At 42.1% G+C, this 16,565-nt stretch overlaps 2 protein-coding genes across 3 annotated transcripts in view; both read left to right on the top strand.

The window, feature by feature from the left end:
- Positions 1 to 16,565, top strand: part of LOC114653862 (protein disulfide-isomerase TMX3-like) — a 1,157,775-nt gene that overhangs the window by 19,552 nt on the left and 1,121,658 nt on the right. The gene's annotated exons all lie outside the window — the stretch shown is intronic.
- Positions 1 to 16,565, top strand: part of cd226 (CD226 molecule) — a 63,755-nt gene that overhangs the window by 26,419 nt on the left and 20,771 nt on the right. Inside the window, exon 2 of one of the 2 annotated variants that reach the window (XM_028803401.2) lies at positions 10,024 to 10,356. The exons of the other annotated variant lie outside the window; for it this stretch is intronic. Coding sequence (XP_028659234.2) covers positions 10,024 to 10,356 — 333 coding nt within the window. The remainder of the gene's footprint in view (positions 1 to 10,023; positions 10,357 to 16,565) is intronic. 2 annotated transcript variants of the gene reach the window in all.

Genomic DNA, 16,565 nt, shown 5'->3' with positions numbered 1-16,565 from the left:
TCTGATGATCACACTTGATTCCCAGCAGCAGGATCACAAGAGGATCATGGCCAATTTTGGATGACCTTCCCAACTTCCACTTTGACGATCGCACTGAATTCACGAAGGGGGAAACGCATTGACGACTGCGCTCGATTCACCTAACGCTCTGGTGATCGCGTGGAAAGCTTTGACGCTTGTGCTCCCCACTCCCCCTACTCCAACGATCATACTAAATTCACAGAGGAGGGCCCCCACCTTCATGGGTCACAAACACACTGGTGTGTGATAACCTTTGAAACACACAAAGGCTGGGAAACACTGACCTAAATCATGTCCCCCTCCCTTTACTCTCACTTAGCCCCTCAAGGCTTTGTGGAGTTTTAATGTTCTTCTGATGACTGTGTGGGTTTTTCTCTGGGTGACTGTGATGATGTGAGTTAGCCGGGGTGGGGGGTCCATGGCAATGTATGTGTTTTTAATTTCTAATCAATGTGTAACGAACTTGGAGGGTATTCACATTTGCGGAGTTGGGTGGCCATGGGGTGTTCGTTCTGGTGATTGCTTGATGGGTTCTATTTCTAATGAGCTTCTGACAGTATCAACGAAAAAAGGACTAATTCAAATTAAACTTATGTGAATGTTCGCTACTGAAAAGGCTGAATAACAGTTAAATATTATAAAACAAACTATCGGTCAATGAGATCCAGACCCCATCTTCATATCCTTCCTATCCCGTGAGTTTACCGCTTTCCTCTGTCTTTGCCTATTAACCCACTCATGTCCGAGTATGGCCTCGTTCTTGAAGGGGTTTGTCAATCAGGAAAGAGAAGGACTCGGAGAGAAGGAGCGAATGGATAGGCACACACAACTCACTTCCAGCTCTGGCTGCCTCACAAACTCCCTTTAAATATGACCCTCCATTATGAAGCTTGTTGTACCCTCAGCATCATGGATGTTTTTAGCACAGACAAGCTGTTATATTTACTTGGTACTACGCGGGCATTTCACGGATGATTACCTTTCTTTCCTTGAAAAATGCTAGCTATTTGTTGTGGCTTTTCCAAGTCAATGACACAGGCCTGCTTTTCTGTGTTCCTGCCACAGTTAATTAACATGTCCCCTCAACTGCAATCTGTTAGGACGACCTTTTGCACCAAATAACAATTTGCTCTACTGTTAATAATTATGGGGATAGCCCAGAATAGTTTATGCAGATGTAGGTGGACGTTTTTTGCTGCCTTATGAATTCCAGTGAATTAATTAGATCAGACCAGAAAGCTTGACAGCTCTTAAGCCAGCACTTGCGCAGGGGGCATAAAAAGTCATTTTTATGGCTGTATTCCCAACTGAGGAACGTGTTCACTTTGTAACGAATAGGACCCGACATGATGAAAGTGGGCTGATTGCTACCGTTCACCTTCCCAAACTGCTAATATACCGTGAGGAACATAAGTATTTGAACACCCTGCGATTTTGCAAGTTCTCCCACTTAGAAATCATGGAGTGGTCTGAAATTCACATTGTAGGTGCATTCCCACTGTGAGAGACAGAATGTAAAAAAAAAAAATTTCAGGAAATCCCATTGTATGATTTGTACAGAATTTATTTGTATTGCACTGCTGCACATAAGTATTTGAACACCTGGCAATCAACAAGAATTCTGGCTCTCAAAGACCTGATACTCTGCCTTTAAGAAGTCCACCTCTACTCCATTTAGTAATCTTAACTAGTAGCACCTGTCTGAGCTCTTTAAAGACACCTGTCCACCCCACAGTCAGTCAGACTCCAACTACTACCATGGGCAAGACCACTGAGCTGTCAAAAGACACCAGAGACAAAATTGAGACCTCCACAAGGCTGGAAAGGGCTACGGGGCAATTGTCAAGCAGCTTGGTGAAAATAGATCAACTGTTGGAGCAATTGTCAGAAAATGGAAGAGGCTAAAGACGACTGTCTGTCTCACCTCGGACTGAGACTCTATGCAAGATCTCACCTCGTGGGGTATCACAGATGATAAGAAACGTGACGAATCAGCCCAGAACTACACGGGAGGAACTGGCCAATGACATGAAGAAAGCTGGGACCACAGTTTCAAAGGTCACTGTCGGTAGAACACTATGCCGTCATGGTTTCAAATCACGCATTGCATGGAAGGTTCCCCTTCTCAAGTCATCACATGTCCAGTCCCGTCTGAAGTTTGCCAATGACCATCTGGATGATCCAGAGGAGGCATGGGAGAAAGTCATGTGGTCAGGTGACACCAAAATAGAACTTTTTGGTCTAAACTTCATTCGCCTTTTTTGGAGGAAAAAGAAGGAGGAGTTGCATCCCAAGAACACCATCCCTACTGTGAAGCATGGGGGTGGAAACGTCATGCTTTGGGGGTGCTTTTCTGCGAAGGGGACAGGATGACTGCACTGTATTAAGGAGAGGATGAATGGGGCCATGTATTGTGAGATTTTGAGCAACAACCTCCTTCCCTCAGTCAGAGCACTGAAGATGGGTTGTGGCTGGGCCTTCCAACATGACAATGACCCGAAGCACACAGCCAGGATAACCAAGGAGTAGCTCCATAAGAAGCATATCAAGGTTCTGGAGTGGCCTAGCCAGTCTCCAGACCTAAATCCAATCGAAAATCTTTGGAGGGAGCTGAAACTCTGTGTTGCTCAACGCCAGCCCCGGAACCTGACAGATCTAGAGGAGATCTGTGTGGAGCAGTGGGCCAAAATCCCTGTTGCAGTGTGTGCAAACCTGGTCAAGAACTACGGGAAATGTTAATTGCAAACAAAGGCTTCTGTACCAAATATTAATAGTGAATTTCTCAGGTGTTCAAATGCTTATGTGCAGCAGTGCAATACAAATAAATTCTGTACAAATCATACAATGGGATTTCGTGAATTTTTTTTTTTACATTCTGTCTCTCACAGTGGGAATGCACCTACAATGGGAATTTCAGACCCCTCCATGATTTCTAAGTGGGAGAACTTGCAAAATCGCAGGGTGTTCAAATGCTTATGTTCCTCACTGTAAGGACAGGCTAATATCACCCCCAAAGCGTCCACTTTTTGATATAATCAACTTTAAAAAGTTAAATGTAAATAAACTGCTCAAAAAATTAAAGGAACACATCAGATCTGAATGGGAAAGAAATATCCTGCTGGCTATCTCTACTGATATGGGCTGGTAATGTGTTAGGAACGAAAGGATGCCACATCGTTTGATGGAAATGACAATGGTCAACCTACAGGGGGCTAAAGACACCCAGAAAATCAAAGAGAAAAAATGATGCGGCAGGCAGGCAGGCTCGTCCATTTGGCCGAAATGACATTGCAGCAACTCCAAATCATACTCAGTAGTTTGTATGGCCCCCACGTGCTTGTGTGCGTGCCTGAAGATGTCTTGGCTTTGCTTCTAATGAGATGACGGATGATGTCCTGGAGGATCTCCTCCCAGATCTGGACCAGGGCATCACTGAGCTTCTGGACAGTCTGAGGTGCAACCTGGCTGTGTTGGATGGACTGAAACATAATGTCCCACCCAGAGGTGTTCTATTGGATTGAGGTCAGGCGAGTGAGCGTGGGGGCCAGTCAATGATATCAATTTCTTCATCCTCTCGCCACATGAGGCGGGGCATTGTCATGCATCAGGAGGAACCCAGGACTCACTGCACCAGCACAGGGTCTGACAATGGGTCCAAGGATTTCATCCCGATACCTAATGGCAGTCAAGGTACAGTTGTCTAGCCTATAGAGGTCTGATATGCCTCCCCAGATATGCCATCACTGACCCACCACCAAAGCGGTCATGCTGAACGATGTTACAGGCAGCATAATGTTCTCCACGGCGTCTCCAGACCCTTTCATGTCTGTCACATGTGCTCAGGGTGAACCTGATCTCGTCTGTGAAAATCACAGGGCACCAGTGGTGGACCTGCCAATTCTGGTATTCTATGGCAAATGCCAATCGAGGTCCATGGGCTTTCTTGGCTTTGCTGCCCTCAAGGGATGGATTCTCAAGGCTGTGAGTGGAAAAAGGAGACAAGACTGTTAGTGACAGTGCCACCTCTAGTCCTGGGGGTGGTACCACATACTTCAGGAGCACCTGGAAGGCATGCATGACAACACCAATGCACGATATCAGTACTTGATTAGTACTTCAAACAGATTTACTCCCTGCAAAAGTAAAAAAAAATGGAAGTATTTTCTTTTGAGGGGTACATTAGGAGAACATAATGAAAATACTTTGTTGTTCTGCAAAAATGTATTGTTGTTTCTTCATGGCTGGATTAGGCATGTGTGGCAGAGATCAGGCAGTGACACCAAGTATATAATGCTGATTCCATATATCACAGGCTGTGGGTGTTACTTGAAGTGATAGACGCTCATGAGACACAGAGAGAGATAAAGGACTATGAGTATTGTGGACTTGGAGTATAATTTTATCTCAGGGAGGCATTATGGTGCAGTGGTTAACTCTGCTGCCTCACAGCTCTAGTTACATTTTTGGCATAGTTGACACATTCCTCCCTACCCCCAGGGACACTTAAAAGACCATCGCACCATTATAATACCATTCAAAACTAGTTCAGTTTCTCCTTCCCCATTGACATTAATGCATTTGGTCGAATATTTCCGTGTTTTCGCCAAACTCAAGGCAAAGCAAATCCAGCAGGGTTCACTCACCACTATCGGGGAGCCATGTTTAACATAAAAGCTTTCTTGCTGCCACCTACTAGATCCCTTACATGAACCTCCATCCATTTCTATTCCATCGAACATAATTAAGCCTGGGAGTTCAGTTACCATTTCTGACAGTGATAGGGAAAATTTTCATCTTGATCTTGGTCTCGATTTCAATAAAAGGCTCTTTAGACTTCAGCAATACATAAGTACAAGAAATTTATTTAGCAAAGACGCCTTTGGAGCACACCAATACAAGATGGTTACTGTTGTATTACAAATCGGGTTATGCTAACAATCCTTTGTTTGACAAACACTTTATAGAGTATGAATATACAAGAGAATATTTAGCATATACAGTAACTGATAATATGTTAATCTGTTACAAACGGGTTTACATATGGGACATTAGATCATCCTGTATTGAGTTACACACAGATAGTTGATCCTTCATTCCACGTCCACAGCGACCTTGAAGACCTGCATGCTAATTTTAACCCGTCCAGCTTACAACAGTTAGACAAAAGGCAACATAACTAAAAACCATAATACGCAAAAATTGTTACATAACGATTTTCTGCTACAGCAGCCACTTCCCATTTGTCAGAAGGTCGGCCAGCCCTGTCCCAGTGTGGTTCAACTGCACTCTGGCATGCTGGGAAAATCTATTCTGTATTTTATTAGGACACAGTTCTTTCTTGTTCCTTTTGGGACCCTCCATGTAATTATGGTGTACAGACCACCCTACTGAGGGTGACCCAATGCAGTTAAAACAGCTAGATGATGTACCACCATTAACATACACTCAACCTTGGCCTATCCTATATGGCAATAAACTGCCCATAATGTCAGCGGTCCAAAACTGGTCATCCTGCAAATTAACTCTTTGAGGGCTGAATATTTTTTCCAGCAATGGTTTCACACATACAGTATATCAACATAAAACGTCTGTTGCTATGTACTGTGGCTGCTGTGGACGCATGTTCAGCATCTCTGACAGCAGTGGCTGCACAGGGGCATCTCGATAATCAGCAGGAATGCACTGTGAGCCAGCTGCCTGCCTGTCTTCGCACAGCACAGTGTGACGAAATATGATGACAAGAGGTACAAACCCTAAGTGGTGGTCCTTCCAGGTGAACACTGCTGTAGGCGCATCAGCTACACAAAAGTGTTCAGCACCACAATCAGCTGGCAACCAATCAGATGATGCTGGTACCTCACTTCCGTTTTTGATCTACATCTCCAGATCACTTGCATCAAACTCTGAGTCTGACAAGTCAGAGTCCTATTCAACGAAATTACCTAAAACGTCCATGGAGTATTTTGCTTTGCACATTTGCTTTGATCTCTCACCAGATGTCGGTGCCATTTTAGAGGTTGTTTGCTCTTCACTACTCTTGCACGCACAGGGAATCGTGGTTAAATCAACAAAGCTATGCAACTTTCCTTCTAGCAAAGAGAGTCGAACTAAAATGTAAGGACAAGTTTTGTCGCAGTTTACAGCTGATTACTGTCCTCTACCCCTGAAATTTTGACAAAAGTTGACATCAGCCCTGAAAGAGTTAAAAAACCCCTGAAGGCCCTCTACAGCTACACAATCATTCACTCATAGATTTAGTCACCTTGTGTTTTACAATTTAACACCTCAGTCGTGGAGTCATACCACCCTTACGCAGTGAAAAACCTTCCAGGGGTCCTTTACAGTTAGACTACAGTGCAGCCGTCTCCAAGTTTTGATGGCGTCTAGTGACTTGTTGAGGTCTGGTGGGGTTTACTGTCAATAGCAAAGCTACTTGGCCCCGCTGATTCATTCATTTAGACAAAGAATACGAGGTGAGACACAAAAATAACCGGAATGGGCTTGGGGCTTTCCTGGAAAACCGTCTGGAGGTCGGCCGGACGTGAATCATAGAACTAAATCCCCCCGTACACCCCCTCTCAAACCGCCGACCAGCTAGGTATATCCTGTGAAGAGCCCAGTCAGTATTTGCACAACAGTCACTACACAAGTTGGCGCTATAATGTCGGGTGAATAATTTGAACAGCGAATCAACATCAAATTTCTCGCGAATTTTCTCTCTTTCTGTAAAGCAGTTTTTGACTGACAAAAACATTCCTGTCCTCGATCATCCTCCCTATTCGCCCGATTTAGCTCCCTGTGATTTTTACTTCTTCCCAAAAATCAAAAGTGACCTGAAGGGAACACATTTTTCTTCAATGGATGAAGTGAAGACAGAAACGGCAAGCCTGTTGAAGAGCCTCAAGCAAGAAGACATCCATCACTGTTTCAATCAATGGAAGATACGTATGGAGCAGTGTCGAGATCGGGAGAGGGACTATATAGAAGGTGGCAATGTTTAGAATGCTGTAATTCAGCAATAAATATTTTTCTTTTTTACCAATCCGGTTATTTTTCTGTCTCACCTTGTGCACCTTTCTCTGGCCTGCCACTTGTTTATTCTTCATTTGCTTAAGGAGATATTCTTTCAAAAATAGCTGCAGCATTTGGAGGCTTTATCTTTATGATACAGAAGAGAGCCCACTGTCTTTCATGACAATAGGTGTGAATGTCTGTAACTGCTGCTTAAGGCTTGAAGAATGCAACATTTCTCTAATGTGCATTTGTGGTTTCCTTGGTGGTCTTACATTGCAAGAGGATGCACAGAGACGGTAGAGCTGGCTTAAGATCAAAAATGGATTAAAGTGACTATTAACTTCTGTAGGAGACAAAATATCTTAGTGCTTCAAGTTTGAGTTCCCAGTTCCAGTTAAGTGGTGAGCAGCTACTGTTGGAGACAAGCTCTTCGTTTTAGCTGCATGGAGAAAATACAGGTAGTGATCCATATGAACACAGATGGAACCTGAATCCATGACAAGACATCAGGCTTCCCCAACCCTTACCTTCAGCCTGAACCAACATACAGACATTTTGAATACATTATTCGGATGTGGCTGATGTTAAGAGTAGTGTCCAGCAGGGGTCAGTGCTAGGGCCGCTGCTACTTTTAATAAATATGAATGATTTGGATAGGAATATAAGTAACAAGCTGGTTAAGTTTGAAGATGATACCAAGATAGGTGGATTGGCAGATAATTTGGAATTCGTTATATCATTATAGAAGGACTTGGATAGCATACAGGCTTGGGCAGATCTGTGGCAGATGAAAATTAATGTCAGTAAATGTAAAGTAGTACACATAGGAAGTAAAAATGTGAGATTTGAATGCACACTGGGCAGTCAGAAAATCGAGAGTCCACCTTATGAGAAGGATTTAGGAGTCATAGTGGACTCTAAGCTATCGACTTCCCGACCGTGTTCAGAAGCCATTAAGAAGGCTAACAGAATGTCAGGTTATATAGCGCCTTGATGTGTGGAGTACAAGTCCAAGAAGGTTCTGCTGAAGCTTTATAAAACACTGGTGAGGCCTCATCTGGAGTACTGTGTGCAGTTTTGGTCTCTAGGTTACAAAAGGACATAGCAGCACTAGAAAAGGTCCAGAGAAGAGCAAGTAGGCTGATTCAGAGCTACAGGGGATGAGTTATGAGGAAAGATGAAAAGAGCTGAGCCTTTACAGTTTAAGAAAAAGAAAATGAAGCGGAGACCTGACTGAAGAGTTTGTAGCAGTGCTACTATTAGTGAGAACTGCATCTCCCAGCAGTCCCTGCAGGGGCTGTTGGGGTCAAAGGTGGTCAAAGGAGGGCAGGTGGCTAAGGGAGAAAAAGTGTGTTTGGTTGTTGTATTTTGTGTTCCGTTTACCTGTGAGACTGCCTTCTGTTGTTTAAGCTGTAATTAGTTTTGTGTCCTGGATTGTATTCATTGTTGGGGTCTGGATTGTCTTCTGTCTGCCTGTGTCCTGTGGATTGATTATGGATTCATTGGCTTCCCCGCAAGAAAAGGAGCGCTCTTGAACCATCCATCCATCTTCACCCTTACAGTGGCTGCCTGTAGGACTGTTTTTCATTCTCTTGCAGCGTGCAGATCTCTGGACTCACTGCGTCATCTTTCATTTCATCCGGTGTTGTTTCCATTGACTTTGCTGTGTGGAGTTGTTTGTGTTTATATGTTTGAAGTAATATCGCCGTAGGGGTTTTGGGGTGGTATTATTGGTTTCATTTATGATATAATTGCATTACATTCTTTAGTTGTTATTCCCCAGTGTGCTCTATTTTTGTCTCTGTTTGTGAGTGTGTGCGGGTCGAGCCAAGGCTGGGAACGTTCCTGGGATCCACTATAAATAAATAAATAAATAAAAAAGAATTTTATAAGAAATTCTCCACTCAGCTAGCTCCCCTCTTATTGGCAATATTTACAGAAGCTAGAGACAACCAAATACTACCTCAAACATTTCGACAAGCATTAATCACCGTCTTTCCTAAACAAATTAAGGACTTGTTACAATGTGCATCATACAGACCAATTTCACTCCTGAATAATGATGTTAAGATACTCTCAAAAATTCTAGCTAGAAGGATGGAGAAAGTGCTACCCTCGGTAATATCACAAGATCAAACTGGATTTATTAAAGACCGACACCTATCTTCCAATCTCCAACGCTTGTTTAATGTTATATATTCACCAGCAAAATCAAACACCCCAGAGATATTACTATCATTAGACGCAGAAAAAGCATTTGATATGATTGAATGGAACTACCTTTTCACTGCATTGGAGAAATTTGGGTTTGGCCCGAATATTTGTGCATGGATCAAACTACTGTATACCAATCCAGAAGCTTCAGTTTGTATTAACAACATTTGCTCAGACTACTTTAAACTAGAACGTGGTACCAGACAAGGATGTCCCTTGTCGCCTCTGTTGTTTGCAATCGCTATTGAACCACTAGCGGTTCACTGCTGAAATTTTTATCAGATAAAGGAGATTGTCAGAGAAGGACTGAAACAGAAAATGTCTCTATATGCAGATGATATGGTCTGATAAATATCAGATCCAGAAAACACTGTCCCTGCTGTTTTAACAGCACTAACAGAATTTCAAAAATAAATAAATCACCGTCATCTTGACGGTGTGAATCTTAGCGGCACCGGACCGCTACAAGTTTAAAATTATGAAGGAAATTTGTCCAGTGGATCGAGACGTTGACTTTAAATTGAGTTCATCAAGACCACAGGGACAGAAAGTTGGGGTTAGGATTAGGGTTAGAGTTAGGAAATTAATGTTATTTTAGAAGAATTAAGTGGATAGGGCTGATGAGTTGTGTTTTGCTAAATGGCCTGTTTTTCTCTAGGTTGTTCAAATGTTCTAATATTTAAAGGTGCTTTGTAGACGTCATTCACAAGTCTGACACTTACTGACATAACAATATAACTAAATAAATATTCTATACTGTATCTACTTTTCCAGATGCCATTTTAGAAGGACCTGCTGACTCAACTGTTGTGCTGAAGGAGAATCTGACCCTGGTGTGTACGTGCCCTTGGTCTGGTAATCTAACACAGATTAGCTGGGAAAAGAGAACTAACAATAATAAGACGCAAGTTGCTGTTTTCCACCACATCTATGGTAAAATGCTCTTTGGAGACTATCAACGAAGGACCATCTTTCTCAACTCCTCAGTAATGGATGGAAGTATTATGATAAAAGAAACCTCTGCTGCTGATCAAGGTTTCTATCAATGTTCAATGCAGACATTCCCAAAAGGTACATGGACAAAGAAGATCCGAGTCATTGACACAGGTGAGAATCCCTACTGTAAATGAATTGTGACCATGGAAAAAAAATAAAGCAAATAGCCAACCTTACTTCTTCTGCTGATGTGATACTTGTAACCTAAAAATTCCTTTACTTTTTTTGAGTTTATATATATATATGTATATATATTGTGATGAAATTAAGCTCACAAAACAAAGCATAAAGGTTTGGGGATTAGCCCCTTGTAATAATTTTTGTTGGTCAAGATGATAAAGTTAAATATATCAGACATTCGACGACAGTGCTTGTTTCTGTCGTCGTTTATATAATACAATGGCTACAGGAAATGATTAAAGCAGGAAGTGATGTCATCAATGATGGCCGGTCGTGACGTCATCACCGGGGGACCGGAAGTGACATCATCATCAATGGTCGGTGGTGACGTCATCACTGGGGGACCGGAAGTGACGTGGTAAACAGGAGCCGGAAGTGTTGTGGGTGTTGAAATACATTCTGTAAGGGTATTTGTTTCGGTAATTCATTATTTTTCTTCTTTATTTCTGTAAGGCCAGAAAGAGAGGCATTAATACCATCATACAACCCCCCATCTGATAACCATTCACTCACCTCTGGGCCTTTTGATTGCCTCCTAAGCGCACATGTGTGACAATATATACATACACCCACACTGTCTATATATATATATATATATATATATATATATATATAAATAAATTCAACGTCTGTCTGTCTGTATGTCTGTCCACTTTTCATGAGAGAACTACTTAATGGATTTAGATCGGGTTTCTTTCTATAATTTGCTTGAACATTCCGGTTGATTTTGCGACTTCTCTCATTGTGCTAAGTATCATAGTTTGCTTGCAGCAGCAATTTATTTGCACAAATCCGAGAGAGAGGCTGCGGGCCGAGAGCAGGGGGAAGTGGGCAGGGACCTCCTCACTCCCGCTCCAGCCTCCGTTTGAGTCAGTCTTATGTGACATTGGCGAGAGGGTTTTTATCCCTCCCATTCCTCTAATCTGGATGGACTTGCCCTTTCAATTCAAAAGATTACAGTTCCTGGTGAAGCTTTACTTTGCAATGTCAATTAACAAGACCTCAGGACAGACACTCCAGCTGGCAGGGGTTGTTCTTAGCTCACAAGGCTTCTCGCATGATCAACTTTACATCACTTTCTCCCGGGTTAGTTCCCCAAGAAACATATGTCCTCGCCCCTGATAGCAAAAGCAAAAATATTGTATATCAAAAGGCCCTCAGATATGAAAGCTATCAATATAAATTCTCAATACAAATTATATTTTTTAAATATTTTTTTATTGATTTTTGAAGTTTGTCCTGTTTCTCTACTACATGGGTGTTGCCGCGAGGGACAGCTAGTCCTGTATATAGCAAAGCTTATTATTATAGAACTGTATAATTAAGATTCAATACACTGGATTCAGAACCCCTTCCATTTCTGCACACTTTATTGTGTTGTAAATTTCATTTAAAATGAATAAATTTGCAAATGTTTGCCCATCTATCTGTACTCAATAACCCTTAATAATAAAGAGAAAACATGTTTTCGGGTAGGTTTACAAAAAAAAAATCAAAAACTGAAATCTCTCCTTCATAGAAGTATTCAGACCCTTAATTCAGTACTTTGTAGAAGTTCCTGTGTCAGCTTTGGGTCTTCAAGACCCATTCTACCTGGAAGATCCTCTCAAGCTCCATTAGATTAGATGTGAAGCATCTGTAACCTGCCATCTTCAGACCTTTTCCACAAATGTTCTTTGGTTTTTATGTCTGGGCACTCAGAGACCGTCAGAGTCTTGTCCTGAATCCACTCCAGCATTGTCATAGTCATAGTCACACTAAAGGAGAACCATCACAGAATCACAAGCAGGTTTTCTTCAAGGACTGCTCTGAATTTGTGTGCATCCATCCATTTCATCCTTCAATTCTGACCTGTTATGTGTTTGACTTCATTTATCCTTTCCTCATTTCTGGCCAGTCTCCCTGTCTCTGCCACTGATAAGCACACACAGAGCATGATGCTACCACCACCATGCTTCACTGTAGAGATGGTATTAGGTAGGTCTTCACCAGACATATAGTTTGGAGTTCTGACCAAAAAGTTCAATTTTTGTCTCATTAGACCACAGAATATTTTTCCTTATACTGTCAGAGTCCTTTAAATGCCATCTGGCAAAGTTGTCATTAAGCCACTCTACTGTAGACGCCTGATTGATGGAGTGTTGTTGATTTAGTTGTCCATCCAACAGGTTTTTCCATTTCAGTAGAAGACTTCTGAAGCTCTGTTGGAGTAACCATTGGCTTCTTGATGACCTCCCTGACCAAAGCCCTTTGTTCCCAATTACCCAAGGAAGAGTTCTAGTGGTTCCAATCTTCTTCCATTTCACAATTATTGAGGCCACTGTGCCCCTGGAAACACTCAAAGCTTTAGAAATGGTTTTACACCCTTGCCCTGATCTGTGCCTCACCACAGTTTGATTGTGAGGGTCTATATAGTCGTGGACAAAAGTTTGGAGAATGACACAAGTATTGGTTTTCACAAAGTTTGCTGCTACAGTTGTTTTAGATCTTTTTGTCAGATGTTTCTAAAGTATCCTGTATAATTACAAGCATTTCATAAGTTTCAAAGGCTTTTATTGACAATTCCATTACGTTTATGCGCAGAGTTAATATTTGCAGTGTTGGCCCTTCTTTCTTTTTCAAAACCTCTGCAATTCACCCTGGCAAGCTGTCCATCAACTTCTGGGCCAAATCCTGATTGATGGCAGCCCATTCTTGTATAATCAATGCTTGGAATTTGTCAGAATTGGTAGGGTTTTTTTTTGTCCACCCACCTCTTGATGGTTGACCACAAGTTCTCAATGGGATTAAGGTCTGGGGAGTTTCCTGGCCATGGATCCAAAATTAGTCATCACTTTTGTCTTCTGACCTGGTGCTCCGTCATGCTGCAAAAAGTCATTTTTGGTCACCAAACTGTTGCTCTTGGAGGATGTTTTGGTCGAGGAGAGGACATACTTTACGGATGCTCTTTAAATACATAAACAGAGAAAAACAAATAAATATACACAACACACAATGTGGCCTGAACACACACTTGAATGACTAAAAAGGAAGAAAAATAAAAAAGAATGAAAACCTTAAGTCCCAGTAAGGCACTATACAGACATATTGCTGCTGGTATAAAAGAGCTCTAGTCGCGTTTCTTCACTCACTTCTGCTGAATAATTCATTGGCTGAAAGTCTTCAGTGTTGGTGTGTCAGAGAGAGGATGTGCAGCATTGGTCATAATGGTACTCAGTTTTGTTTTAATTCTCTCCTCCACCACGACCTCCAGGAGGTCCAAAGTGCATCTCATAACTGAGCCTGCAGTTTCAACCAGCTTGTGGATTTAGTAGGCCTCTCTTGAAGTGATGTTACCAGCCCAGGTCACCAAAGTAAAGAAAGTTGCACTGTCCATCACTGAGCAATAAAAGAATGCATATGTGATAGGAAATTTTAAAGGTGATTGTTGTGATCAACAGGCCAAAGTCCATATTATACACTTGCAAGTCCTCAGGAAGGGAACTCTTCATTGCCTACTGTAATTCGTGTGTGAGGGAATAGAAAATCTGTAGAATTTAAGATAGCCTTCTGAAACTAAAATAATCCCATTTTGGGTTGCAAGGAGCTGGAGCTGGTCCTGGCAGCATCATTGGCATGAAAGGGGCCAACTTAGAGTTACAGAGTCATCTTAAAATACACAGCTTTGTTTAGAACATTAGAGCAATCTAGACGAGGGCAGGCCTTTCGCTGTCTTGTGGATGTACTATGAAGAGAAGCAAAGTACTCAGAGGACAACCCACATAGCGATGGGTAGATAATACAAACTCCACCGAGTCAGCAACTAGATGTGAGGTTCAGACTAACGGGATGCTGGACCTGTGAGGCAGAAGTGCTAGCCAAAAAGATATTTATCTAGATTTATCTATTGTATCTTTTTATTTGCTTTTATATATTTACCTACAATACGTATATGGTGGGCGGCATAGTGGCGCAAGTGGGTAGCGCTGCTGCCTCACAGTTAGGTTTGCTTCCCAGGTCCTCCCTGCGTGGAGTTTGCATGTTCTCCCCGTGTCTGCTTGGGTTTCCTCCCATAGTCCAAAGACATGCAGGTTAGGTGGATTGGCGATCCTAAATTGTCCCTAGTGTGTGCTTGGTGTGTGGGTATGTGTGCCCTGCAGTGGGCTGGCACCCTGCCCGGGGTTTGTTTCCTGCCTTGTGCCCTGTGTTGGCTGGGATTGGCTCCAGCAGACCCCCATGACCCTGTAGTTAGGATATAGCAGATTGGATAATGGATGGATGGATGGATGTATATGGTGCACTAATACATCTGCATTTTTTGATTAAATAGGTAAAAATAACTTTATTGTTCATTTTAAAAATTAAAAATCAGATACGAAGTTACTATTAGATCTCATCTGTCAACCTCAGAAACGTTGTGACACACTTTCATTATTAGTTTCCTCATCCTATTAAAATCAGATTTTGTTTTGGCCTAGTTCAGAAAAATAAAAGTTGCATTTTTTGATAACAATAAGCAACTAAGCTATCCTTTGTGACGTGGCATTATTATTTGGCCTCAAAGAGACAAGTAAGGATTTGTAAGTACAGGACTGGGAGAGACGACGTTAACAAGGCCATTACTGATATCAGAAACCGAGAATCAAAGAGTAAATCAAAAATCTTGAATCAGACACGTACCAAAAGAAAGATCATTAGGAAAGTCGCCGTTTTTATCAAATCCTGGATATTGTAGGGTGTCACGCCTGCGTGCCGGTGGGTCATCTTCCGAGTTCTTCCCAAGTATGTGCTACCACCCCAGGCCAAGAGGGGGTGCTGCCGCTAACTGCCTTCTCTTCTTTTATCTCCACAGTGCAGAGAAACCGCCCAGTGAGGGCAACTGACTCCGCCCCTTCCTGTCCCCGTGTCTTAAAGGAAGGAGGCTTCACTTCTGGTTCAAGTGACCTAAGAAGAAGAGCTTCACAGCCTGTTCATTACTGCTTTCCGTGTGTTAACTGAACTGGCCCAAGTGTTATGGGGTGGCCTTTTGCTTTATTTTTTAAACACCCTCACACATTGTGTTTGTTGTCTTTTTCAAGTAAACGGGGACAGCTGGGTTGGCATCCCAAGAATTTGTTGCTGTATCAGCCTATCATTCCCTTGGGACAACCACAAGGGAAAAAAATCTCGATTCCTTGTTCCACCTTAACACTCGTACATTAAAGGTTCTTTAGATAGATAGATAGATAGATAGATAGATAGATAGATAGATAGATAGATAGATAGATAGATAGATAGATAGATAGATAGATAGATAGATAGATAGATAGATAGATAGATAGATAGATACTTTATTAATCCCAATGGGAAATTCACATTCTTCAGCAGCAGCATACTGATACAATAAATAATATTAAATTAAAGAATGATAATAATGCAGGTGAAAAAAAGACAATAACTATGTATAATGTTAAATGTTAACGTTTACCCCCCCGGGTGGAATTGAAGAGTCGCATAGTTTGGAGGAGGAACGATCTCCTCAATCTGTCTGTGGAGCAGGACAGTGACAGCAGTCTGTCGCTGAAGCTGCTCTTCTGTCTGGAGATGACATTATTTAGTGGATGCAGTGGATTTTCCATAATTGATAGGAGCCTGCTCAGCGCCCTTCGCTCTGTCACAGATGCTAAACTGTCCAGCTCCATGCCAACAATAGAGCCTGCCTTCCTCACCAGTTTGTCCAGGCATGAGGCGTCCCTCTTCTTTATGCTGCCTCCCCAGCACACCACTGCGTAGAAGAGGGCGCTCGCCACAACTGTTTGATAGAACATCTGCAGCATCTTATTGCAGATGTTGAAGGATGCCAGCCTTCTAACCGGCTCTGTCCTTTCTTGCACAGCGCATCAGTATTGGCAGTCCAGTCTAATTTATCATCCAGACTCATCTTTAGACTCTAGTGATCCATAAGCATAAAAAATGTATTTAACAAAGACGCCTTCAGAGCACCCGATCGAAGACGTGTCACTCTTGCATTGTAATCACTGGTCTGCTAACAGTCTTTTGTTAAACAAAGCCTTCATAGTGTATGGATATCCAAAAGCAGATTGAGCCTAAAGATGATAACATGTTCATTTAATATAATTATGCTCTTAAAAATCCTGGTTCTTTAATGGCATTTTATGGTT

This window comes from Erpetoichthys calabaricus, chromosome 6 (genome assembly GCF_900747795.2).
Source record: "Erpetoichthys calabaricus chromosome 6, fErpCal1.3, whole genome shotgun sequence".
Taxonomy (NCBI): Eukaryota; Metazoa; Chordata; class Cladistia; order Polypteriformes; family Polypteridae; genus Erpetoichthys; species Erpetoichthys calabaricus.
The sequence above is the reverse complement of the archived record's forward strand: the minus strand, read 5'-3'. Positions and strand labels throughout refer to the sequence as shown.